Source organism: Lepidochelys kempii, chromosome 15 (genome assembly GCF_965140265.1).
Source record: "Lepidochelys kempii isolate rLepKem1 chromosome 15, rLepKem1.hap2, whole genome shotgun sequence".
Taxonomy (NCBI): domain Eukaryota; kingdom Metazoa; phylum Chordata; order Testudines; family Cheloniidae; genus Lepidochelys; species Lepidochelys kempii.
Genome location: NC_133270.1, coordinates 9903906 through 9931517, shown reverse-complemented (window position 1 = coordinate 9931517; position 27612 = coordinate 9903906). Strand labels below are relative to the sequence as shown.

At 50.5% G+C, this 27612-nt stretch overlaps 1 protein-coding gene across 1 annotated transcript in view; it reads right to left on the bottom strand.

Moving 5' to 3' along the window:
* SRRM4 (serine/arginine repetitive matrix 4) overlaps nucleotides 1-24361 on the bottom strand; it is a 148676-nt gene extending 124315 nt beyond the window's left edge. The window contains exon 1 of the mRNA XM_073312368.1: nucleotides 23424-24361. Within this exon, the coding sequence (XP_073168469.1) occupies nucleotides 23424-23554 (131 nt within the window). The 5' untranslated portion in view covers nucleotides 23555-24361. The remainder of the gene's footprint in view (nucleotides 1-23423) is intronic.
* Between the last annotated feature and the right edge of the window lie 3251 nt (nucleotides 24362-27612).

The following is a 27612-nucleotide window of genomic DNA, read 5'->3' as shown; positions in this document are numbered from 1 at the left end:
CCAACAACTCAGCAACACAATTTAGACATCCTCCCAGAGAACTGTTCATGCAACTTGCAAATAATTACAGTAAAATGAATTATTCTGAACATCAAATAAATGCAAAGCAATTGTGATCTGTTCATGGACAAAGAGGAAAAGGGCGAGATTTTCAAAGGCACATCTCACTGAAAGGCAAGGGGACTTGTACTCCTAAAGCAACTTCTGAAAATCTCTTCCTAAAATCCTTCGCTCATTTGTGCAAGTTATTCTTTCTGCTCTAAATATTCCCTTGCATAGCTGATCCCTGCTTAGGAGCAGGCTCCCATGGGATTTCAAGTCAGTCCAGCCACTACCACAGTGTTCGCTGGGCTCTTTTGGGGTAGCCCTAAGGTACTACAGCAATTCTGCTCCTGCCAATAAAGCTGCTGTGAAATATTTGCGATGGGGGCTTTCAGAAGTCTGCCCCCACCAGCCAAATGGATCTAGGACTGATCTGCTCTGATGATATCAATACCTGAAGCTGTTCCCCTGCCCAACATCTTGAGACAACCACGGCCCAAGAGCTTAGGGATTCAGGCTGTATCTGCAGGCCTTGATTCACCCAAAAGGGCCAGATGCCTACAGAGAAGCTGAGCTTGTGCCCAAGGGGACAATGAATGGACAGAAGCAGTTGTATTACTCCAAGCACATGCAACTCAGGGCACCTGATTAGAGGCTCCAGTACAGAGGCAGATGGACATGGGAGGGGGAGGGGAGGCAGCAAAATCAGAAAGAGGCAGCACAGTGGGGCGGGGGAGAGAGAGGAAACTCTGTCCCCCCCGTCCCCATCCCCCCCACCCTCAGTGTTTTATTCCCCAGCTCTGCTCTTGCTTTCCCATGGATCCTTAATCCTCTCCCCAACCAGCTCTGTGCTCCCGTCTCACCACAACTCCCTGCAGGGCTGCTCGTGGTGTTCTTGGGGGCTGGTAATTAGAACTCCACTCCTGTTAGCCCCCCCAGCCACGGGACAGCTGGAGCCTGGAAGGAGGGAGCAGACAAAGGCTTTGCTATTAATTGCATCTACAAGAAGGGAGGGGGTTATTGCCTCTCCCCACCCCCTTTGGCTGAGGCCACAGACTCATTAAAGATTCTGCTCATTGGAAGCAGGAGGAGGCTGGGAAGAACCAGATGGCAGCCAGGCGGATGGTGGAGTAAGCCCTGCCTCCTCCCCGCACCGAGCAGATGCCCGGGGAACAAGAGAGAGGAGGGATTAAAGGGAGCTCTGTGGTAATTAGCATCAAAGGCCAAGGAACCATCCATTCGCAGGCCAAACACAGGCAGCTGAACAGCAGCCGAGCAGGTAGAAAGACTGCAGCTCAGCCCGGACCCGAGAGCGAGGTGCCTTTGGCCCGGCTGATTGCTGGCCCAGGCTGTGCATTAGGGCGACTGTCTGTTCTCAAGAGGGTTAGGCCCCCGGGGCTCCATTTGTTCCAGGGTCCCCCCCCACACACACACAGTCCTGATCACAGGCAAGAGCCTCGGGGCAGTTTTCCAGCCCACTCTGCAGCTGGGAGCTGCCTCTGCAAACATCGCCTGGAGAAGCTGATAAAAGGGAACATGCAACGGCCCGAAAGTCAAGAGGCTGAACCCTGGGACGGGGTAACTTGGTTGGGGCAAGGACGGCATGAAGGCAAGCGGGATGGGAGAGAGGGGAAACATCTGCACTATTCCCGGAGAGCCTGGGTTCTGCTAACAGCGGTCATTCATTTCACCATGGAGAGTAGACGTTCTACGGTATAATCAAACTGTTTTGTGACATCAGTGGCTAGCACCTCAATCATCCAAACCGTGGGCAACAGAAAAGACTCTTGGGGGCTGTGATAGGACCCTTTGAAAGCAATCGGCTTTGTAACCTGAGGGGAGGTCTACACTGCAAGTGAAGGCAAGATTGGAGTGTAGGTCTGCCTACCCATGCCAGCTTTAATCTAGCTCGCAGTATGGGCTAGCAACCAGAGAACAAGGAGCCTGGCCACACAGAGTGGTTGCTAGCTCCTGCTGCCACATCTACACTCCCCTCAGGACCCGGCTAGAGGAAAGCTAGTGCAGATAGGCCTGCCCACGTTGCGCCTGCCACGTGGCCGTACCCTCCTAGTTTGAGTGCAGACGCTATGTGTGGCTGTGGCCCAAGACTGGCTGGAGAGGTGTTTGAGGGTAGCTCATGGGGCCAAACTCATCCCTGGTGTGAGTTAGCTTTAGTGGCGTGAGACTGGGGATAAATTGGCCTCTAGTTATTTTAAATGTGGGGCTATTTTTAGTTCCACGGTTGCAAAGCCCCAGGTCTCTAGGGAGCACGTGGAAGACCGAGAAGGTTGGATTCCAACAGGGCTGATACGAGGCCCGCATACCCACGCGGCGATCACACCGCCTGCTACAGCGTACACACCCTAAGCCACGGCACCCAAGGCTGCACTTCACTAGACACGAGTCCCGTTTGAGCGCTCGAGGCAAATGGTTGCCACCAGCCTGGCCTCAGGCTAGTTTAGCTGCTGGCGAAGGGATGCCCAGACCACGCTCAACAGCCAATACAGGAAGTGGGACAGGCTCCCTCGTCCTGACGCCATCCCTGCCAGGAAGCTAAATCTTTTCCTGAACGCTCGGTGCACGCAGATACTGATAACGCTCCCTTGCGTCCCACTGAAAGCTGCACCGAAGCAGTCTGCTGAGGTCTGCTGGCACATACATAGCACCCCATTACGGGCGTCCCCTAGGGACAGGTGGGTTTTACTGGCTGGATCATGCCAACCAAGGCAGATAGGAATACCAGTCACCACAAATGCCTAATAAGGGGAGAGCTCGGTGGCTATACAGGGCCGGGGAAGGGTCTGCATTGCAAGGAGGCACGGGGATGGCAGGGGCGGGGCAGAAGGAGCAAGTTTTCATCTTCTCCCGACGCTCCGTTCAGGTTTTTACTACATGGCGGAGGTTAGCCTGCTCCCCGAGGCTCCCCTGCATGTACCAGCATCAACCCTGCTCACACACTGGGGTTTCAGGGAGCGGGAGGACTCTAATCCTGAGTCCCCCCTTCCCCCACAAGTTGGTTTGCAACAGAACTAGCAATTCAGTTACTCCCCTTTCAGCGCCAAGCAGCAGCCCCGAGCCAGGGCTGACATACATTCCCGAGATCTCAAACAATTGCAAACCAAGCAGATCAAGCCTCTTAATCTGTCCCTGCTAACGGGTAAAGCAATCAACTCCACCCCCCACGCACACTATCCACCAGAGGATTAAGGGTTAAAATGCAAATTCCCCAAAGCTAGCCTGGCGTGTGTGTGACCCACTTAAAAGGCCATCTGCCATCCTGGCCACAGGCTCTGAGAGGAAGAGGGAGGCTCAGGGTCCCTCACCCATTTCTGGGGCCTGCTGGTAATGGCTCATTTCATAGAATATCAAGGTTAGAAGGGACCTCAGGAGGTCATCTAGTCCAACCTGCTGCTCAAAGCAGGACCAATCCCCAGTTTTTGCCCCAGATCCCTAAATGGCCCCCTCAAGGATTGAGCTCATAACCCTGGGTTTTGCAGGCCAATGCTCAAACCACTGAGCTAGCCCTCCCCCCAGGGGCTGCCTTAAGGCTGTGGTTTGTTGGTGTGTTGCATTTCACTGTCTGAGCTAACGAGACATGAACGCAGCCAGGGGACGTGCGCAGAACGTCCGTCAGGTGGGTATAATTCGAAAGCCACTCGGATCCTGCTCTCAGGAGCTGCACACGGAGGTTAGGCCTGGTGGCCACACAAGCCCAGCAGTGGTTCTTCACTATGCTGTGAGGGACTGAGCCAGCGGCGAGTGAGGTCCTGGCTTTCCAGCCACACCTGCTCCAGAGCTGGTCACTGGACACTTCCAAACTACAAGTAAAGCCCAGAGCGCATTTTCGGACGCACCTGCGATGCATTCTGGTGATGCGGAAGCAAGGATGAGCTTGTGGTTAAGGCAGAAGAGTGCAATCAGCAGAACCATGTTCGGTTCCCAGATCCCCCATGGTCCCTGTGGGACCTTGGACAAGTGGCTTCATCTCCATGCCTTGGGATTTGTCTGCACGAACAGTCAGACTGCGGCAAGCTGGGCCGTGAGTCTCCACCGCACTCGCTTGCCGAGGACCAGCTGTCCCTGTGGGCCCTGCTGCTGCACACGCAGCGTGCTACAATCTAGTTGCATTTCAAAAAGGACTAGATCAAAGCAAACTACTGAACTGTGTACGTGTCTTCCTACTGCATTTTCTACTGCATGCATCCGATGAAGTGGGTTTTAGCCCACGAAAGCTCATGCTCAAATACATTTGTTAGTCTCTAAGGTGCCACAAGTCCTCCTCGTTCTTTGAACGGTTAGTGTGCATCAGCAGGGTCCACACGGATCAACAATCCACAGCAAACTAGTGTGGGGGAGAGTTAGCTTGATTGAGCTAAATGTCCGTGGAGATAAGCCCTCCATTCCCCACCTGTGAAATAGGGATACTGCTCCCTTCTTTGACTGTCTTAGCTGTTCAGGTTACAAGCTCCTGGGGGCAGGATCTGCCCCACTACAGGTCTGTGCAGCACCCAACGCAGGAGCCTTGAGCTGCTGGTGTAGTACAAACGACAATACACATCACCCCCCCACACACACAGCGTGTTTTTCAAGTGACATCCATTCCCCAAGACCCACAGTGCAGGCAAAGAGCTTTATTTTTTCATTTCAGCTCATATTCAAATCCATCTCTCAGCACGACTTGGGGCCAGACTCAGCCCTGATGTAAACGGGGGGCGGGGGGGGCCCTGCAGTGACTTGTAAGGGTAAATAAAAGGTTAAACATGCCAACAAGGGTGAGACACAAGCAAATGCAATATGTGACCCATGAAAGAAAATAACTAAAAATGTAACAAAAGGAGGGGAGAATTGGGCTATTGAGTTTGACTCGCACTGCCAAGGGATAAATGGCAGCATGCATTTAATGCACTCTAGACACTTGGTTCAAATCTGGTTTAGCAAAGGGAAAATAACTTCCTTGGTTGCAGCCCTGTCCCCAGTAGAGTTTAGACTTGGTTACTATTATCTTACAGTCGTGTCTAGGGGCTGCAGCTGAGATCAGGGCCCCATTCTGCTAGGCACTGGGCAACCATAGTAAGTGTCCCCAAGAACTTACCCTTCAAACAGACTAGCTCGCTAAAGGGTGGGAGGAGAAACTGAGGTATGGAACAGTGCTGTGAATTGCCCAAGGTCACAGCAGGTCAGTGACCGAGCTGAGAGGAGAACCCAGGTCTCCTGACTCCCTGTCCAATGCTCTACCCACTTCCTCATGTGGTGGGTGCTCTCCAAGGAAGCAGGCAGAGGCTCCGTCCTCGTGGCTGGGCAGGCTTTGCTGAAGGCCCTGTGCAGGTCTAGAAGAGCAGCGGGTCAGTCCTGTGGGGTGTCCCAGGCTTGGGATGGCAGAGGAGGCTGCAGCATGCGAGAGACGCGTGAGGAAGTCGTACTCTCTACAAAGCCTGGCTCTAGCTCCCACTAGGTGCCTTTCCCTTTCAAAAACTCAGTGTGCCCGGGAATTAAAGGTTCTTCCAGCCCAGTTCATTCACCTCTTCGCATAGGTGCTGGGGGTGTTACCCCCCTCCCCGGCTTGAGGTAGGAACACCCACCCAAATACCTTCAGCACCCCCACTATAAAACTTGTTCCAGCACCACTGTCTCTTCAGTCCCTGGACCCTGCCCGGCCGTTGAGCTGTGTACTAGGCTGACCTACCTAGCAACGCTCCGAAGCCAGGAAGATCCCTCTGAACATGAGCAAAGAGCATAGGGATGAACAAATGCCAGTTTCTTTCCTGAAGGTTTGAAAGCCCCGCGCTTGTTTCGAAAGCCCCTGCACGAAGTCCCCCGAGAGCTGGGCTAAGAACAGCATTGCGTTCACACCGGGAGGAGGCAGGAAACAGGTGTGTTTACGGGATTCTGTTCCAGCATGAGCATTGCTCGTTACACTCTCCCACCGGCTCGTCTCATGCTGAATGCCACAACACGTTCATTCGTGTTTGATTATTTATTATGGCTCTGGCTCCGGCGGTGCAGTACCAACTTGGCAGACAAGGTCCAGCTTTGGGAGAGGACTCTTGTGAGCCCTTTCCATGTAGCTTTCTTACACAATCACAGGCTTTTCATTCTGGATCTGCCAGGGCTGGGGGGGTTTGGGGAGCCCCGAGTTACAGTCTCCTCTGGAGAAGACATTTGGGTGATGCCGAAAGAAGTGGAATAAAGAGGAAGAGAAGCCAAGGGGTAGAACAAGTGGACCTGATGCCCCATCACAGTCCCCTGGCTTTGCACGGGCAGTCAGTGACTGCCCAACATCAAGCACTAGGATTTGACATGCACTTTGTCCAGATATAAATGACTTCACAAGGTGCAGGGCAGAGAATCTGGCCAAGTCCCTACAGGTGAAATTTTCTGGAGCTGGAAATATTTTATATTCTGCCCTTCCTGGCATCTCCCCACTTTGAATCTGTGGCTGATTCATCAGCTCAGCCTGGGCTCCCAGCTCTGAGGTGCATTTGGTACATGCTGGAAGGCCAGGGCTGGGGAAGACAGTGCAGCAAAGCTGTTTGGTCGCTAAGAGAAGAGCTGCGCCTCGCCATCAGTTCACTTCCATTTCACCAGGGGAAGCTTCCAGTCTGCTCTTGTGCAGCTGGTGTAATGGACTAAAGAAGACTGACTTTACAAGTCATGTCCTTACCTCTGCCACTGCTATCAAAGCTGATGAATACACTAAGTCTCTCATAAGGACAATCTTTATGGGCCAAATTTATCTCCGGGGCAACGCCAAAGTAGTCAGTGGAGTTCTAGCAGGGATGCATTTATCTCGCTGTCTCCTAAGTGGCATTGGCCACCCCCCACCTTTCTGTCTTTCTCCCCTTCCCTTTTCTTTCCTTCCTCCCTTTTGCAGAAATCCAGGCTGCAAACTGCACAGACCTTAACTGCCTTTTATTTAAAAATCTATTAGCAGTAGATTTACTAGCCGCAGTTTCTCAGTCTCAGCTAAGGATTTCATGTATATTTCATAAGGCCAGGACCTGCTGCAGGAGCTCGGCTGCTCTGGGGGAGCTGGGAAACAGCCTCTCCTGCTCACTTATGCTCAACTGCACATAGACCATTTTGCTGCCCCTCGTGTCCTGCTGCTCTGGGCCCTGCATGTTCTGCCCATCCAACAGGGCTGCCCCGAATCAGACTCTCCTTGGAGAGTTATTATACAGCAACTGATGGTTATGAATGCATTTGCCGGGGTTTAGCACTTAATGGCTGCGTTATTTGTTGTGCAACAGTGATGGCTCGAAGACCTCACTCCTGCTCCCACTGAAACCAACAAGAACAGGAATACAGATCTTACCTGAGCACAGAGCTGCCAACGCAGGATATCTGGCATTGTTCTTGAAGCCCCAGCCCCTGGAGCCAAGTGATTGCGTGGCAATTTCAGCTTCACATTTTTAGCCTCCCCATGGCTGCAGAATAAAGCTTGAACACCTGACCCAAGTGCTCAGAAACCAGCAGGCAATGAAAAGACCCTCATCTGGCTTAAAATCACGATTTTTCTTTGTTCTCATGATTTTCATGGCAAGTGACTCTGGATTTTTCAACACTTGGGGTTGGCTGCACTGCAGGCGATGCCGATTGTGCCGCGTGAAACAACAGAGCAGGAATTCAGAGTCCCCAGCCGACTTGGTCCTCAATTTAGCTGCTATTAGTGCCTGTACTAGGTCAGACCCAGTAAATACTGGGGTGACATCATGTGGTCTAGTAACACTTAGTTCCCCAAAGAGCGAGTCTTCTGTTGGGGTCCTAGTGCCGTTAAATAAGTTCTGTTCCCATTTTATAGATGGGGCAATGGAGGCAGAAAACGTAAAGGCCTAAATCCTATCGTCATATTCGTGTGTGTATGTAACTGCTGCTGGATCTGGCCCCTCTAACTTGCCCCATCCTGTGGGAGGAGACGATGTTAGATCTCAGGAGTTCTTGCCTCTCAGCACAGCACGTGCACCGGCCAACCTGTCTTCCAATGACCCTGACGCTTATTTAATATGCGGTAACTAGCGCTTTAAATGCGCCCTCTACCACAGCTGTTTCAGCCTTTTCAGGACCCTATGTTACAACAAAAGTTTCTTCGTGGCTAGATGTGGGAGGATCCCCTGAAAGAGGGTGAGCACGCCCTCCCGAAATCAATTCCCAATGCCCAGCTTGAGAACCGGGGCCTATTTAACATACCAAATATAAACAGCTAGTGTCACGGCTAATGAAATGATCCCCAAAATGTATCTTAGCAGGTACTGGGCATCTGTCACGCCAATAACTGCTAACTGATCATTAACAATTCATATAGCAGCACCCTCATTATGCAAGAGATAAGACGTGTGGATCAAGTCCTGAGAAGCTTATCGTGTAAAAGTCCAATCATCCTGTGAGTAAATCCACGGCAGATGTAACATGTCATGTGACACATGATGCCACACAAGAAGGGTGGGGTGTCAATGGGAGCCAATGGCAGGTACTCCTCTCTGTGTCTATGTATAGTGTAGTCTTACTAGATTTGTACAGCATTGGCACAAGGATGCCCTGATCTCATCTGGGGCTTCTAGGCACTACCAACCTACTGTCAACCCCCCCCCCCCCCACATGTTCAAAAAATCATGACTTACTATTAAAATACATTTTATGTTAATTTCATTTGCCTTCTGGTGTCTGGCTTCAGGATACGCTGGCTTTGAATTTTCAAGCTTTTTGCTTGAACATCTCTAAAGCCAAGATTCTCTTGTAATCACTGGACTCCAGCAGCTGGGGCTTTAAGAAAATGCAGGTTACTACAAGACTCATGATAAAATTGCAGGAGCTGCCAACCTCATGAACAAACGCAACTGATTAATAACAGGACCAAAAGACTGAAAACATAGCAGAGTTTCCCTAAATTTACAAACATATGGAACTGCAGGGAGGCTGAGAAATACAAAAGGACTTTTCGGCCGTGATGCAAAATAAAGAACCCTTCTTTGAAAAGAAGGGCATGGATTTCAGCCTGGTTCATAGTTTATGTAAGATGGTTTATCTTTTTGTGCGTGTTAGAGGGTAAAGTATTATATGGAGAAGAGGTAAATAGAAGTTGCCTATCTCTCACTTGTTTTTTTAAAGTTATCTTTAATTCATAAAACTGGAAGCCAAGCATAAAACCTTCGGCTAGGCTCCTCACTGCTTGTCAAACTGTGGCAACAGTAACAACGGATCAAGTCTCCATCCCCAGCAGGCAGCAGATGGCCCATGGTGCTATCTGAGAGGAGCACCAGAATCCCAGTGTTATTCTAGCCAGCTACTGCACAGGAGATGGTAAATGGGGGTGGGAGATGATCGATCAAGAGAATCAGCTTTGAGAAGATGGAATCCTGCCCTGCCACAGCCTTTGAAAGCAGCCAGAGTGTTTCATGGATTCCAGGGAAGCAGGGTTCAGGGTCCGAATTATCACACATGACAGGTGCATCCTGGGGACAAACCAGTGAAAGGTAATGTGGCCTTGTGGTTAGGGCCAAGGGCACTGATAGCTGGTGAAGAATTCCTTTCTCAGTTCCACTCAAGGGGCAACCCTGGAATGACAATGACCAGATAATATCCTAATTGCCAGGCTTCCCCATCTCTATTATCTGATTCTACAGGGAAAGCAGGAGGGAGGAAAAAGGTAATCCAGATGCCAAGGAACAGCAGGTTCCTGGCATTGAATCCAATGTCTTTAAACCTCCAGGGGTTTAGAAGACCAGCAATAGGCCTGTGAGCCCCTGAAACTGTAATTTCAGGGTCTAAGTGCTGCATTGGCCTTGCCTGGGCCCTTTTCCCAGGGGTGAGTTTCACCCAGGCACACATAAAAAGCTCCAGGTGCCACCCTGTCTTCTCCAGAAAGATGCTTCTGATCCAAGGGAAACCTGTGGTGTCCCTTTACCAGGGTGGAGATCAGCAAAAATGGGAGTCCCCTCATCCCTGCTTTGCTTTTCCCCAGTGCAATCCCTTGCTATGGATACAGATCCAGTCGGAACACAACGGGCCACCCAGCAGCTTAGTGGGGCAGAAACTGCTGCAGGTGGCAAAACCCCAGGCTACCAGTAGGTGGTGATCGATTTACCCATCACACATGAAGAGCGGGAAAAAAAGGGCTCTCCCGGATTGATAAAAATATTTAATAAATCTCTTCCCAATATCCCTGCCTGTGAAGACACTGCTTTCATGACTGAGCCATAGTGCAGGCAGGTTAATACCTAATTAGTTCATTGGGCATTTAACATTTCATGGATATTAGATCACCTACCAACAAGGCGAGCAAAGCCAGACAAGCCTTGCTTTAAAAAAACAAAAACAAAAAACAACCCACGCAACATGACAAAACTAGGGATGGGGAGGCAGGAGGTGAATCCATCTCAGCCTGAGCAGCCATAGATTGGTCGGAATTGGCGCAGAAAATAAGAACTTTCACACGTGTTGCCGTTTTAAAGGCCAGTGGAGACAGTAATGCGATTCCATTATCCAGGGACACCCAAGAGGGTTCTCCATTTGCCAATGTTCATTTAAAAAACAACAAAACAATTACAAGCAGGAGAACGCGACATGAATAATCCATCTGTAATTGCAAAATATATTTCCGAACATCAAATAAACTTTTCCCCCCATCTCAGCGCAAAGAAGAAAAAGCTTAAGTTAATTTCCTGTATAAAAAGTTAACGCTGCTGAGTGCCACTAAATTAGTGCTTGAGGGCAGGCACTGTGTAATTCATGTGACTGCAATAAGCACTGTCTATTTCCTGATGGCTGCTGTTTGGCTGGCTGCAGCCTACCTGGAAGGGAATGGATGTTGGGAAGTTCTTTTACCATCTCATTAGGTAGGCTGCAGCAAAGAGGAGAACACCCAGCTTTGGACAGTTCCAGCCTGCTGCCCATTGATCAGCCAAGCTGCAGAGTTTGCCATGGGGCAAATGTTGGCTCTCCTGGATTATCGTTGATCTGTATTTCCATAGCACCTGGGAACTCCGGAGGAGATTGGGGCCCCCCCGCTGTGCCAGGCGCTGCAGAATTAGTGCAGCTGAAGCAGAATTAGAATAGTTGAACAAAGTCTTGTTGAAGTCAGCTATATGAACACTGCCATTTACTTAAATGGGAGATGCAGCTGGGAACCCACAGGCAATGCGTGGTCCCTAATTGCAGTACCAGGGAGCAGACCTTATTTTTGCACTAACCCTGTCAAAACTGGCTTTGATGGAGTCCTGTGTTTACTGCGCCTTGCTGATTCCAGATCAAATCAGCTCAGTTTATAAGTGAAAGACATACCTCACAGCCAGTTCCTCCCACTCAGCCTGGGCTCGGAGTCAAGCGTTCGTCTTTCCACCAGCAAGCAAACCAGGCCATCAGATATACCCGGGCAACCCAACTGCCTCTGACTTCTACTCTCAGCAATACCTGTGTTAACCCACTCGGCTACATCAGTGAAACAACAGGCCTGGTTTGACCATGTGTCCCGCAGGAATTTCATGGCTGCTGTTGTGTGAACAGGCAGAGGCTCAGCTCGACCCTGAGCCTCATGACAAAAAGGAGAAAAACCTCTTTTCATGTGTAAACTCAGCCGATTGTCCATGGAATCGGCCACCCGAGCTACACGTGGCATGTCACGCTGCTGGGGCAGGAGTTGCTTTGCAGAAGAACAGAGCACTAAGAAAGGAGAGGTTGCTGCTCACTGGTTTACTGTTTTTTACTGCTCAGTTTTCCTCCTGTCACTGTACGCCTTTGGGAGATTAGCCTTTTTGCATGTGGCTGCCGTTATTTATTTATTTTTGCAAGGTGAATAAGACCTAAAATCTAAATAATTAATTATTGCCCAGTCCAGAACAGTGGGGCAGAAGGGGTTAAGTTTCTGAGGCAGCGGGAACCACCACTGCCAGCTCAGTGACACTGCTAAGAGAAACACTGGAATCCCAAACACCTGCGTTACACAGGTCAGGGTAGATGATAGAATGGTCCCTTCTGGCTGGAAAAAATACCAAACTATGGAACTCACTGGTCCCCAGGTTTATGCCAGGAGGCACTTTCCTTCTGCTTTGTTCCACGGGATGAGTCATCGGCCCGGAGGCTAAGCGTGTGCAGACGGCTTGGACCATGTCACAGGTCTCAGTTCAGGAATCTTCATTTCCTGCCATCTAAACCCATTTTCTACCTCCTAAAGTGATTCAGTTTAAACACAAACCAACCAGGGTGGGGAAATGTTCCCCCGAGATCTGCATGTGGAAGGGACCCCCTGTGTACAGATCTCCCCATTCCAGTATGGACAGGGGAGCTCAGCTATCTCCCCACCCCTAGATCACACGAAGAACCTTCTGTATGTCCAGTGAGCCCCACTTTGGGAATCTCCCTCCACACTCAGGAAACCTCCTCTGGGTGCAGGAGTTCCCCTCTGCCCCACAAGCAGTGTAGCCAGAAGGGGAGGGACAGGGAACATCCCAGCTACCCATCATCCTCCCACAACATCCCAGGACTACCAAGCAGCTTGCTCTGAGCCTCAGACAGCATGAGCTGTGAGGGTAATCCCTGTCTTGCTCCATAAGGATGTATATGTTGGGTTCCTCCCTCATCCTTAGCAATGGGACGATCTGGGGAAAACTCCCAAGTTCCATAAACAGGAGTTTTCGTCCCTCTCCTGTAGGCAGTTCCACGGGATGGGCATTCTCCACATCCCGTGCTTTCCCTGGCCACCGGGCGGTCTAGGTGGTGCATCAAGAATAGAGCTGAGGTAGCTGAGTCTTTGTTTTCCCATGAGAATGTGTCTCTCCCCCAGCTCTGTGCCTGGATTTGCGCTCTGCTGTGGGGGGCCCCAAGGAAAAGAGCTAAGCTCAAGGCCATTTCTGAGCCCAGGATATCCCAGGCGAGGTTTGCAGTTCAAGGAATGAGTTTTGCCATCCCAGCTTATCCTCCTCACCCACCTCTTAACCTCACATGCGGGACACAGTTCCCTTTACATCAGGAGGGGGGACCTGGGGCAGCTGAATGCGGTGGCAGGTTTCCCTGCATTTTTTCACAATAAGAGTAAGTGGACCACAAAGGCCAGTGAACCGCAGACCCGCCTGACCTTGGCGGGCTCTTAGGGCATGTCTACACTGCAGTCAGGTGTGATTGCAGCACATGCTCACATACCCCGGCTAGCTTTGACCTAGCTAGCATGGGTACCAAGAGCAGCCAAGCCAGAGCAGGGCTGCTAGCTGCTCATGTACATAGCCAGGGTCAGTCAGTCCATGCTGCCACGACTTCACTGCTGCTACTCTTCGAGCTAGCAAGATCAACACACGCATGTCTACCCAGACTGTGGTCACACCTCGGACTGGGGTGTAGACATGCACTAAGATTTCCAATGCAGGCACACTTTGGAGCTGTTTGTCCTGCATGAAAAGGAAGCGCCAAGCAGAGCTCTCAGCACCGCACAGCTTAGACACATTTCAGGAAAGGTTAATTGGAAGAGTCCCTTTTCCTGATTGTCTTATTTGTTCTTTAACGCAACAAGCTGATCAATAATCCATTTACTTAAGAAAGCACTTCTCCCTGCATCCCAGAATGGCGCCAGCCCGCTTAACTACTGAGTGCGAGTGACCCTCACCGATGGTCAAGCTGTTCCATCTTGAACTCCAGGGAGGTCTCTAAACTCATCCCACAGCAGCACCAGAAGCTCAGGTGGCAGTGAGGAGGAAGTGAGACAGAGGGGGTTAATTTCTTTTTTTGTTCCAGGATAACGCATGGGTTTACACTAGAGAAAGTGCCCCCAACCCCCTGTAGCTTGAGTGGATTTCAGACCCAAAAGGGCTTGATCTTTGGGTCCAGCTAAGCGGCGCATGGTCCAGGACAGGTTTGGCATTACACCACCTTTATGGCCCATGCAGGGGCGCCTCTACCTGCCAGAGTGGAGGCAGAGGGGCCTGGTCACTGAGAGGGGGTGGGTTGGGCCTAGTGCTGTCTGGGGAAGGACAATTCTGTTTCAGGACAACTGTCAAGGTTTTGAAATGTGTTTTAATTCAACACTAGAGAAAGACAGACTGATTATAGCCGGGTGGCCAGGGCACAGGCCTGGGCGGTGGGATGCCCAGGGTCAAGGCCCTGCTCTGCCTGGCTCAAAAGGGTTGGCCTGATTCAGCATTAGCTGGAATGACAAAGCAGGGACTTGAACCCGGATCTCCCAGGGTCCGGCTACACAGCCCACAACCACGAACCTCCCAGCGTGAGCTGGCCGACTGGGGGCTCCTGCTAGCACTCTAAAAATAGCTGCGCAGACAGCACTGTGAAGTGGCGGCTCGGGTTGGGACATGCGGGTGGGAGAGAGAGCTCAGTGGTTTGAGCATTGGCCTGCTAAACCCAGGGTTGTGAGTTCAATCCTTGAGGGGGCCATTTAGGGATCTGGGGCAAAAATTGGGGATTGGTCCTGCTTCGAGCAGGGGGTTGGACTAGATGACCTCCTGAGGTCCCTTCCCACCCTGATATTCTATGATTCTATACGCAGGGCCTGAGCTGCAGTTTCAAGGAGTTCTCTACGCAGCTGTTTTGAGCCCGAGCCCAAGCCCATGGGCCTGGGCTGGGAGGCTCACTGCTGCAGGCTGTGTAGACACAGCCCCGTATTCTAGGCCAGTGGCCTCACTGGCTGGCTAGCTCCCTGGCACTTGACAAACTTCTCAATGAAGCCCAGATAGCGCCTCAAACTCTTTTGGCTAAGTTGAAAGAGCAGATTCCGTTTCAGCTAGTGGTCGGACCGGCTCTAGTCCGAGCACTCCTACACCATGCTGACTGGGGGCTAGTTTATGTAGCTGTCGCAGCTGCCAGAAGCTGGTTTATGTTCAAGGCATTCTCAGGTTGCTCTAGCTGTGCAAAGTGCAGGAAATACAGAGAGCAGCCACGTTATAGGCCACCCTCTTTGCCCCGTCCCAATGGTGCACAGGGGAGTGACACTGACTGGGAGAACAGGATTTCTCCCAATGCATTCAGAAGTCAGACAAGAGTTTCTGATTAGCACGATGCTATAGAGGATGCAATTGTATCTACCACTGAAAAGCCTAAGAAACCAGTTACAGGGTTAAATGCTGTAAAACGACAGATGAGCAGCTGTCAAGTGCGTGACTAAACAGAAATCCAGACAGGTCGACTTAATTTTTTAATTTGGCTAGCTGATACTCTCCTCTCTGCTGCTGGCTCAGTTTCTGCCCCTCTCTCCTAGATAGGGCAAAAGATGCTCCCTTCAGTTGGCCATGAATACGCTGAGGAAAAAAGCTAATCCACCGTGCTTTATCAAAACACAGACAAAACGTTTGGAAAAGATATACCTGAGAACAGAGATCTGACTGCAGAGATGTTTCTAAGAGGAAATATGTGAAACCTTAGAGCAACTTTCCTTCTAGGATGGAGAGCAGACGCATATAGCTGCCACGTATAGATCTAATGAATACGTTAGGAAGCACATTAAACCTGAGATAACCCTGTCAGCAACCCAGAGTGACAGTAACATAACGGAGTGGAAGGATCATAGTTCTTAGCTGTAGAGCACTGGGGCATGGTGGATGCTGTCCACAGGACAGGCAGAGTTCATAGAGGAAGCCTGCTTAATGCTGGCAAACATTTTAGATTTATGGTCTCTTGGACCCTCTGCTACACTAGAAAGTCAACTCCTCAGGGCTCACAGCACAGAGAGCCTAGAAATAGGATATTTTGCTCACATAAAAGAAAAAGAATCAGCGTAAAATATTTATGAGAATACCATTCTGCAGCCAGGGACCTGTGATCTTCTCTCTTTTATGAGCAGCTCTCAACAGCCTTCTAGAGAGAGACAGAGAGAGTGTCAAATAAACGCTGCCCTCATTGATACCCCTGGAACTGACGTCACAGAACTCATGAGTGTAACTTCATTATTTATATCTCGGTAGCACCTAGAGCCCCCAGCTGAGACTGAGCCACCCTGGTGCTGTGGGTTGTACTGACTCAGTGAGAGACTGCCCCTGCCCTGAAGAGTTTACCATCTAAACAGACAAGACAAAGGGGGGAGGGAGAGGTATGTTTTCTACATTTGACAGCTGGGGAACTGAGGCACAGAGAGATTAAGCGACCCTGCCCATGGTTACACAGACTCTGGGGCAGAGCAGGGAACTGCCTCACAGTCTCCTGAGTCTAGTCCAGCACCTTAACCACAAAGCCATCCCCTGATGGGTATGAGTGACAGCAAGATTTGGCTCTGCGTGGGGCAAAATGCCTCACCTGTAGGAACAGAACCAGAGCCCCAGCTAGAGAAGCAGAGGGTGGTTTTGTTGGACAGAGTAGCTGAAATTTGTTACTGGGAACAATATGAACCTAACACCTGTAGCAGAGCGTTTCCATGCAGACGGACAGACCACAGGGAGTATCACATTTCCTGTGCTGGGTGTATTGCTCTTCTGCAACAGATGCTGTGGGAAGACAAAAGGAGCACAATTCTGCCTTTACGTGGAGATGTTGAACCCTCTCAGCAAGAATGCTGCTAACAGAGAGCCAGTTCAGAGACCCTGTTCCATGGGGTTAGCAGCAGAATTGGCTTGCCAGAGAGTGTGCAAAGCAGCAAAAGTGGAGTTGATCAGAGCACTTTTCCTGTTACATTAAAAGCCTTCTCCACCTAAGCACAGATGGTTCCCTCCCTCCCACTGAAGTGTTTATTGTCTTGTAAAATGAAAGAACACTTGCATTTGCTAACTTTTAATGAAGCCTGAAAATTATCACATCCTGTGTTTTTCTGCATAGCCATCAAACTAGAAATAAAGCTTTGGCAAATCAAGCACCCAGGAAATGTTTAGTCCATAGTATCTGAATATTTGTTGTGAATAGTCCCTCATCAATATGAATTACTTAATCACCATTTTGGAAGCTTGGTATTGTTCCTGTTACTTGGGCTTGCTTTGTTTCTATGACATCTTAATTCTGCGTTTTATTTCATCTTCAATTGTGACATATTTAAAAAGCAAGGATCTTTTGGTGAAATTCAAAGGAAAGTGTAGCGTTTAGACACAGCTGTGGTAGCTATGTAGTAATATAGCCTGGTGCATAGGGCGGGGGTGGTTTGGAGAAATTATGGTTTCTCTCATGCATGAAGACAGAAGATACTCTGAATGCTTTCTGTGGAAACTAGATTTGCTGTTCTTATTTGGAAGTCTAAGCAGTGTCTTTTTCAATTTCCTAATCTGATTGATCACAATCAGAGAGATTGTAAATTTCACGCTTGTCCATAACAAAACATGCTCCTGCAGCTGGTCTTCTGACACCGCCAGTTGAAAGTCTGCATTAGTGTAGATATACATCACAGGCGGCAAAAAACAGGACAGTCTGGGGAGGCAGCTCAGAGAGCAGCAGACCGGCTAACATCCTGACGGGGGGGGGGGGGGGGAGGCGCTTCCCAAGAGGGGAATAGAAATAGCTTTCCCCTTCCCTCCCCCATTCCTGAAGCTAAAGGACTGAGAGAAATGCAGATTTGGTGAAGTGCAAACAGCCCTAATATTAGAGAGTACGACACCCTGCTCATGAATTAAATTGTCACTGCACTTAGCTTGAACCATTTTATTCTCCGGGGGAGTTTGTGTTACCAATTAGACACGGTGGGCCAAATTCTGTGCTTGGTTACACTGGTGTAAATCTAGAGCAACTATTGAAGCCCCTGGGATGACTCATCCCTGTGATCATCCTGTTTTCTGCCAACGAAACTTGGCGGATTTCAGTGGATTCACCTCCCTGTGAAGCTAGAGGGACAGCTGCGAATCAAGCCCCGTGGATTCACACTGGTGTGGCTATGAGCAGAATCTGCCCCAGGAGAAATATTGCTGAAATCCAGCGCTTGATATGTCACAGCATTTGGAGCCTCATCAGCTGTTGTAAACTGGCATAGTTCCTTTGACTTCAATGGCTTTGCTGATTGCCACTGGGTTAAGATCTAGCCCCATAGATATAACACACAAGTGTTTTAGGGCCAAATCCTAGGAGTTGCCAAAATTTCCCACCACAGTCACTGGGGTTGAGGGCCTGAGGGTGCCTGACATCTTGCAAGACCAGGCCCCTTGCCCCAGGATGTTAGCATCAGAAGGTAGTCCTGTACCAGCATCTCCTGCTCTAGACCCCCAGAATAATCCGTATTTAGCCAAAGCTCAAACTGGATTGTCATTAGCTTTGATCTAGTGTGTGATAGAAGAGACTTTTTTCTGCCCCTAGTAATAGCCCATTACAGTGCAGAAGTAAAAGGGCAACACTTCAGAAGAGACACACTAATTACTCCTTTGAATTGGTAACTGTGTTCTTTGCACTTGTGGGTCAGGGGGTCCCCCACATCCTACAACATGCTGGGGAGGTGGGTCAGAGAAAATCAACTGATCTGCTTGCATGCTGATTTGATTTAAAACATTCAAATAGTACATGATGCCAGGAATATTGATGTGTAAAGCTTGAGTAGAAGCATTTACCTTCCTGTCCTCAAATGGTGCCTCAGCAAAGTGCTCTGATTATTTCTGACAATTGTGACACCCGAGAGGAAGCACCATCTAGTGCCTGAAGCACATGACTGGGGTGGGGGGGTGTCAGAAAAACGGCACCCTCTTTCCCATCTCTGCCACTGACTGTGTGGCCTTGGGAAAGTCACTTCACCTCATGGGGAAACAGGTTCCTTGTAAATTGTGGGCCATTTAAAAAAATAATCCCACTCAGAGGTGCTGCAATGTTAATCTTGATATCTAATCCCAGCTCTATCACTGATGTGTTGTGATGCCTTGGACAAGGCATTTCAGCTGTCTGCCTCAGTTTCCCCTTCTGGAAAACAGGGCTAATAATATGCTTCAAGGATTCATCGTTTAACCTTTTAAGATCTTTGGATGCAAAGTGTTCTAGGAGTGCCCACTGTTGGTGTCCTTAGAGATAACATGAACCTGCCCAAAAATCAACAAGCAAATGGCAACAAAAATCTCCCTTTCTGTTAAATCAATTTTTAAAAGGAGAAAATAAACTAGTTCTGACACAAAACTGCATCGGTTTCTTCCAATCTCAGAGCTATCCATTGTACAGCACTTGTGATGGCCCACAGGCTGCCAGAAGAACCCCTCTGAATATGTGTGGCGCAAACATTGCTTTGAATTACTAACCACTATTTTGGTTTTAAGTCACAATCCTTGGTTGAACCAAATGGTTAGAAAGCCACTCTACAGAAGAGCTATGACTCACTTTTTAGAGATCATAATTCTGCCCGATGCATTTAAACTACCTTTTCCTTCTTCCCGTACAAGTGACGGAGAAGCTAGAGGGTCAGGACCTACAACAGAAGGAAGAAAAAGCCTTTTACCGGTGCCTTTTACCAGTGTGTGTGTTTGTAATTAACGGAGAGCTACCACCTTGTAATCTAGGGCTTTGAAATTCAGGAAGCAAATAGGAATACGAATGCTTATTTTCTCAGCATCCAATAGTTGGAATAAACCACTGGGGTAAGAACCACTTACATTACTGTACAAACGTCTGAATGAGGAATAAATACTTTAAATAAATCTTTCTGGACTATTCAGGCCTGATTTTCCAGAAGTGCTGAGCTCCAACACCACCACTTGGAGGCAAAGAGCGCTGCAAGAAATCAGCCGAGCGTACATGGAAAATCTATTGCTATGTTTTGAGACTGACAGATTTATTTTTTTTGGTCTGTAAACGTTGTGTAGTTAGCATCTATGCCAGGCGCTTGGGTTTATCTGCTCTGCCCCAGAGGTATCCCTGCGGATGTGTTGGAGAGCAAGGAGGGGTGCAGCCCTCCTGGCAACTAATCAGTGATGGATCTGTGCAGCTGGCAGCCCCGCTCCCACACTGGACTGACTGGCACTGTCCAAACCCGAATAGACCTGGTAGCCTGGGTGCACTGGGGGTGGGAAAGGGTTAGGGTGGAGAGGGTTCCACACCTTTCACATGGGCTGCCCAGAATCCCTATGGAGACCCTGCTTGCACCCTCCTTTGAGGGCTACTTGTCTGAAAGGAGGTGGGGGAGGGTAATGGAAATGGCTCCACCTCTCTCCCCCAGCCCCACAGGGCAGGTGCAAAAAGGAGAATATGCTGTTCCTTCTTCAAGGAGGACAGGGTGCGCTGCCCAGGAACCTGCAGGAGAACACTGGCTGTTGGCACTAGAATTCCTTCTGGGCACAGACTGCTGGGTGCCCCTCTGTACCCTTCTAACCCATCCAAGGGCACCTAGGACAGTAGCCAGTACTGTGCATGGCCTGGCATGCAAGGCCAATCCCAAGTGTTGGTTTTCAGCATATCAGCAAAGCTCTGGAAAGAGGACAGCAGCTGGCACACAAGGCTGGAGCCTGGGTCGGATTCTCTGCTGCCCTGCACCAGCATCTACACCCAAGCAAAACACCGTCATTCTGATTGGGTAGCAACTTTCCCCCACTCGGTATAGGAGCATGATTACACAAGGCATGGGGCCGTGGGAATCAGGCCCCATCTCGTCTTCCTGCATGGGCTCTATTTGGAAGATAGAAAGTAACTGATTCTTTGTGAATGCAACCAATAAGACACAGCTTTTTATAGGAGCCCAGCTGCAATAATGCTGCATTACCACTTAACACATGAAAATGTGTCTATTTAGACTCCCATTTCATCCGAGTCCACCTAGTCACAGTGAGCCAGTTAGTTGCTGCAAATGAAAGGGGAGCAGATCCAAACCTAAACTGGAATCTTCCTAGGTCCTCTCCTGAGTTCACAAGAAAAAGATATTCATCTGCATTTTTACTGACTTGGTGATAAGTTCAGGGATGCGAGTGCTAAGTAGGTAATCGTTCGATGGGTTCCAGGTTCTAAAGTTAGAATGAGAGCAATGCAGGTTGGATCAGTGGGAATTCTGGAGGTTCTAAGAGGATGCTCTACAGAGTCCAGGGGGGCTGGTTCTAGAGTGATGTTGCCGTAGCTGGTTCTAAAGCACAAAATTATTTTCCAGAATGGATATCGGGTTCAGAGACAAGGTTCTCAGCGTGCTAAAAAGATTTGAAATAGCAGAGCTATTGAACTCCTTTTAAAATAGCTAAAGCCAAATCGTTAGCAGATGTAAACCAGCACAGATCTGTTAACTTCAATGGAATTGCAATGATTTGTATCAAATGAGGATTTGACTTCTAGAATGTAAAGGTGGGAAGAGGTTTATAAAAAGAAAATCCGACTGTAGGCTGAAGGTTTTAAAAATGCTAAAAGGACAGAAGGCAAAGCTGCTGGCACAACAATAAAGGGAGAGGTTCCGGAGTAAGCTCTGAGCTGTACGTTTCCAAGATAATATACAATCCAATCATTTTTCTTCTGTTAAGAACTGCACGCAACTCTCAGTATTCCTCAGTCATCAAAGGATGAAATTAGTGGCAGCAACCCAAGAAAATAAGAAACCCTGACCTTAAAACACTATACTATACTCCTAGTTCAAAGCAAAGAAACGTTTTCACTTTTCATGGCTCTTAAAGTTATTTTATTCAGTCCTTTTATCCTGCTGTCCCTGCATTTTGATTGGGATTGATTTTTTTATGAGAAATCCTCTGAGGAATTCCAGACAGACACCTACACAATTATTTGTTTAAACACAAATATCAGTTCAAAAGCACAAAAGACTAGAATAGGCATACACAGCCATCATCTCTGTTTCAACCTTCATACACACCTCAGCCCTCCCCAACAATAAAGGGGAAGACACAGACGCCAAGTAAAATATTGGTCTCTCTGTTAGACATCTGTAGACCAGTGTGTTCCATAATTACTAAATAAAATACCACAATCAGATTTCATTATCGCAGATGTTCTTTAAAGAATGAAAGGCAGATAATAAGACACTGAACCTTTGCGGGCAGCACAACCTGCCACCTATATGTTTTAGCCCTAGGATGTAGTGGGTCATGACAATGCCAGCTTTGCAGATTTGGGTATTTCCAGCACGTTTATGCACCTGCCTATTCTTGTTACTAGTCATCCTGAAAACAAAACCTGCCACAAACCACTAAGTTACTGATCACAAAATTTACAGGAACACTTTAGCATAAACTCAGAATTAAGAGCTAAGCGAACTGGTTTGCAGGGAGTGGTGTACAGCAGTGGTTCTCAACTAGGGGTTGATTTGGTAAGTAAGTAATTTTTAAGTGAGGTATAACTTGGGGGTACGGGAGACAATCAGACTCCTGAAAGGAGTATAGTTATCTGGAAAAATTGAGAGCCACTCCAGTACAGAATTAGTTTCTTGTTTTGCAAATCATCAGGTCCCGTCCCCCCACAACAAATGGGCTATGCAAATATATTCCAGCATTCACCAGGACCACTGCTTCAGAATATTTGAGGGTGGTACTAGGTTACTGGTCAGCAGAGTCACATGGTGTTATTAAAGCACAATGATTGGATGACTCCCAAAAGCACAAGGTGAAGGCTCTGGGCTAGGTACCCAGGGGAATACAGATTTGCAGGAATATTTGTGATGCTTTAGCCTTCTGTGCACATTTCTGTGAACAGTTGTGCTTGTTTGCCTGTACTGGGCCTGACCCTGAAGGATGCGCAGACCCCAAAGAGAGCCTGCTGGCTGAATGTTCACCAGTCCTTCTTGCAGCATTCACCCAGCTGTATCCCCTCGTGAACCACTAGTTCTTAGGATCCCTGGCTCTTTTAGGAGCTTGGAGCAAGAGTTCACCTGAACTGCTGCCCTTCTAGAAGGGCTAAGGACCTGCTGGGGCCGGGATGAAATAGCAGGACAGGGCTCATTACAGGAATCGCTCTGCTCAGGGTTCATTTTGAAATGATCCAACTTTGACCGTGCCACCTGTAAGCAAGTGCGAGATCCTCCCACCTGGTCAGTCTTTCCTCGCTCCCTCGCCACCGACCTCTCTTCCTCCAGTTCAGGTCCTCAGTCTCATTTCTCCCGTTTCCTTCCTTCACACCCCGCCACGACAACCGGCTAGCGGCGCGCCTGCCCCTTCCACCTCCACCCCAGCGAGCCCGGCTGCCCGGGCGGCCACTAGCCAACGCCACTCAGGCGGACAGGGACGCAGAAAGAGACCCCAACCGGGCACGAAGCGCTCCTCTGCCTTCCCCCTCCGGGCCCCAGCAGCAAGAGGAGACGTCAGGTTAGTTTCCCTCCGTGGCTGTTCCTGATCTGCCCCAGAGACCGGAGCCGAGCTAGGAAACCCAAGCGCTCCCATGCCCCTGGCTGCTTCCCTCCTCCCCCCCATCCATGCCGGGACCAACGCGGAGTCTAGGCAAAAAGTTTCCTAGGGAAACCCCCAACCTACCGGCCCGTGCCCTGCCCGCCGGCCGCGGCTCCCCCACTCCAGCCCAGCCCCAGCGAGCGCAAGGGGCCGGCTCCGCTCGCTCGGACCCAGGGTGGCGGAGCCTCTCCCCGCCGGCCGGAGCCTCACCTCGGCGGCGGCTTGCGGGCGGCGATGCTGGCGGCGATGACGCTCCCGGGTCTCGGCGTGGCCACGGCCTGGAAGGTCCCTCTCCAGAACTTCTCGAAAAGCTGCTTCTCGCCTTGCTGCGCGCTGGCCATGCCCGGGGCCGGCCGGCCCGCCGCGGGGAGCTCTCCGCGGTGCTGAAAGCCCGAGCCCCGCCAAGGGGGCTCAGCGGCTGGCAGCGCCGGCGGCCCCCAGGCCCCCACGGGGCCGGAGCGCTCTGCCTGCCCCCGCCCCCGCCCGGCCGCCCTGCGCTCCCGGCCTCTGGGCGGCTCGGAGCCCGGCGGCGCCGACGCGCGAGGGGGAGGGAGCTCCGTGTGTCGGCGAGCCCGAGCTCTGCTCCGGTTTTGTCTCACTCACACCGTGACGTTGGCAGAGGGGCTGGTCATCGCCCCCCGCCTGTCTCCTGCCAGCATCTGCATCCCCAAAGGCTGCCGGTCCCGGGGAGGAGGCCGCGGGTGCCGGCTGCCACAATGGCCCTGGGCCGGCTTGGGCAGCGACCCGGCGGAGAGCAGAGCCCCCACCCCGCTCCAGCAGGGCTGCCCCCCTGCCAGCCGAAGGGCTACGGGGCGGCGGCGGCGGGGAGCAGGGCGAAGCCGGAGCGCGCCCCGGGATGGGAGCGGAGTTCGCCCCTTCCCCCCGCTGCACCCCTCCTGCCTTCCAGGGGCCTCAGCTCCCCCCAGCGCTGCAGGGCTCGGGCTCAGCGGGGGCACCGCACTAGTCGGGAGAAGCCTCCGCCATCTGCTCGGCCTCCCAGCGCAAAGGACACCGCGTTTACATCTGCTCCAAAACAAACAAGCCCAGCCTGGAGTGCAACCGATCCCGGGCGTGAGCCAATGCAGCTGGCGAGCTCCGCTCCCCTTGCCGCCCCCGCCCCTGATTCGCCGAGAATCCGAACGCAGGGAGCGGCCGCATGGCCGGGGGCTCGGTGCAAGTGAGCCTGGCTACTAAAGTAGGGAAGAAGCGAGTGAGAGAAGAGACTTGCCTCCGGGTGCTTTTAGCAGGGACTCCGGAAACGCGCAGCTGGCCCCAGGGATGAGAAGAGACGGGGCAGAAATTCTGCTGGTCTCGGGGGGTGGAGGCAAAGCTTGCCCTGGGAGATGCTGCATTAGCTAGCAGCCAAGAGGGAATTATCCCTGCCCAAACCTGTCACATGGGAGCCCTTTGTGGGCAGCTTTTCTTTTTCCCCTGTGGCGTGGCCCTGTTGATCCCAGGGGGCACCGAAGTGGACAAGGTCACATTTTCATATGGGTTGTGAATTCCTCATCTTGATTATGCCAAGTGCCCCCCCCCTCCAACCTGCCCAGAACGCCCACCCTGCTCATGTTAACGCTCCTTTTGAACCTCTGCCCCCCACCCAGCATCTACATACCCTTCAGACCTCTCCGGGTCACAGCCATGCTGCTGCCTACATCTTTGCTTCCCTTTCGTCAGCACCTCCAACCGAGCTACTATCCTCGCTACGGGGCTTGTGCCCACAGCCCTGTCTTTGTGCCACCCCCTATGGCAGGAAGAGAAGCAGCCGCCAGGCTGTACACCACCAACCCCATCCCCTGCCAGCTCCTCCAACAACTTCTGGAAACCCATGAAGCCTGCTGGCAAGGCCAGTTCCCCTCCCTGCTCTGCCCTTTCACCATGCTCTGCACACCCAGACTGTAAGCTCTTCAGGGCAGGGAACTTGCTCTTGCTTTGGGGGAGCGCATCTGGGGTGCTGCCCAGCAGCTACTGTTCCATGTTAGCAGAATAAAGCCTTGGAGCAAGCAGAGCCATCAGCCCTGGAAAGCAGTGACAGTGACAGAAAGCAATCAAGTGACGCCCTCTGCTTGATGCAAAGAGGAGGAATGACAGTGGGCAGACCCCAGCTCTCAGTGGGGAGGGGGGCTGAAAAAGAAGGGCTCAGAGTAGGATCAACCTGGAAAGCAAGAGGTCCCAGAGATGTGCCCCACCAGGTTTCCTTCACCTGCAAGCTACCACTGAAAGTCCATCAGGACAGGGTCATTTTAAACACCATGCTGGATATTCCATGCATTCCTTGGGGAAGAGCTACCTGCACCCTGTCCACGCTGGCTGACAGCAGTGCTCAACCCAGGGCTGCAGAAGCCCCTTAACTTCTCGTTTGAAAGAGGAGTTTCCTGACACATGGCACATGGCGGTAGCGTTGGGCCCTAGTTTGTGGCAGGGCTGCAGGTTCGCACTGCATGCGTTACGAGGAGAGCTCTCCAGTCAGTGTAAACAAGCCCCATTAAAAGTCAGCGAAGCCTCCTCACCAGTTTACACCAGCTGAGGGACTGGCAGGGAGAAGGACTCTTCCCAGTTTACAGGTGGATTACTGGGCCTCTGGGCCACCTTCAGCCTGATTTTACCAGTCCCTATATTGGCTAGATTTGGAGGTCAGAAGGGAGCTAGACAGCATGGTGATAAAAACATCAATGGCTGCTTGCAACTATTGGCCCTTCCATTATTGCAGCCAACAATGGAGTGGCACCAGCAGTAGGGCAGCGGCAGGAGATGTACCCAGAAGGTGCCCATGCAGCCCAGGCTGGAGAGTCATCCTCCTATGTTTGTAGCCTGTGGTCAGGTGTCCTACAACTCACTTGCTCTGCACTGTCTGGCTGTCCTGGAAGAGATCCCAAAGTCTCTGAACACCAATGGAACCAGGTTTGAGAAAGCAGAGAAAAAGTAATGAGTGCGACTCATTCAATGAGATACATAGGTGCTGGAACTAGGGGTGCTGCCAGACCCCCTGGCTTGAAGTGGTTTCCATTATATCCAGGGTTTGCGTTTGGTTCAATGGCTCTCAGAACCCCCACTGTACAAACTGTTTCAGCAGCCCTGATGAGAAGTCTCAGAGGGGTACCTGTGTTAGTCTGTATCCACAATCACATGAGATACTTAACTTTGTTTTGAGTCGATGGAAGATACAGCTCCCCCCAAGACTTTGACTGCTATGCCATCATAAATGGACAGGTGGCACCCTGGCAACCTAGGAATCAGATTTAAAAAGCATCCCTTTCTATACACAGTCTCATTATCTAGATCAATGCTATGTGCAATCGTACAAGTTGGGGGTGGCTCTTTGATGCCCGTAGGACTTGCTGAATTGTGCGCCTCTTTGTACTCAATACAATAAAAAAGGTCTTTAGAAAAATTGCTCCTTGTACCAGATACTTTGAAGCACCAGTAAAAGCAGCTGACCTTGAATGAATGAGACTATCTATATCATACCTTGGAATCCTGCACAAAACATTTGTGTAAGCAACTAGAGGATAATGGAACCAGGAACAATAAGCAGTATGCATTTCTAAAGAACAAATCACACCAGAGAATCAGAATCACTTTTTTGGAGCAGTAGAAAGCTAAGAGATGAAGGGAGTGCTATAGGTAGGATAGATCTGGATTTTAAAGATCGGACACAGCACCTCAAAAACCTTGTGCAATGAGCCTTTTATCACTGGGAGGCAGTGTGGTCTAGAGAACAGAACAGGGGACTCTGGCCACCTGGCTTCTATTCCTAGCTCTGACCCTGGCCTGCTGGGTGACCTTGGGCAAGTCAAGTCATTTCCCCTCTGTGCAGTTTCCTCACCTGTAAAATGCAGATAGTGATACGGACCTCCTTTGTAAAGCACTTTGAGAGGCGCTGATGAAAAGCATTATATGAAAGTGAGGTTTTACTGGCTGATGGCAGGGCTGGGACCCAAACCTTTAATGCTAAAAGCAGAGGGCTCTATTGCTGGAGCTAAAGGAGCATCCCCATTAGCTGGTAGCAGAACTAGGCTCTTGGGGATCAGGCCCTACAGGAACACTTAACACTTTGCAGCAGTGGCTTACACTTGCTTGAAAAAAAAACAACTGAATTTGGCATGGGAAAGGGAGAGGTCAGAGTGAATACTTGCTGAAGGATCACAGGTTACGAATGGCAGCAAAGTGGAAAGCTGTGGAGAGGTGTCTAATCAGGAGCTGTGAGGCTCAGTGATAGCAGGCCCACTTTTAACCTCTTAAACAATGTGGCAGAGGGCACACAGAACACCGATTGAGAACTCTCTGGGGAACGGAGGGTCTTAGTCCCGTGTGTGGATAGCATCCAGCACAACAGGGCCCTGGATCCACCACCGGAGCTTCTAGGCACTGCCCCCGTTAAAAATTAATTGCCTTAAAA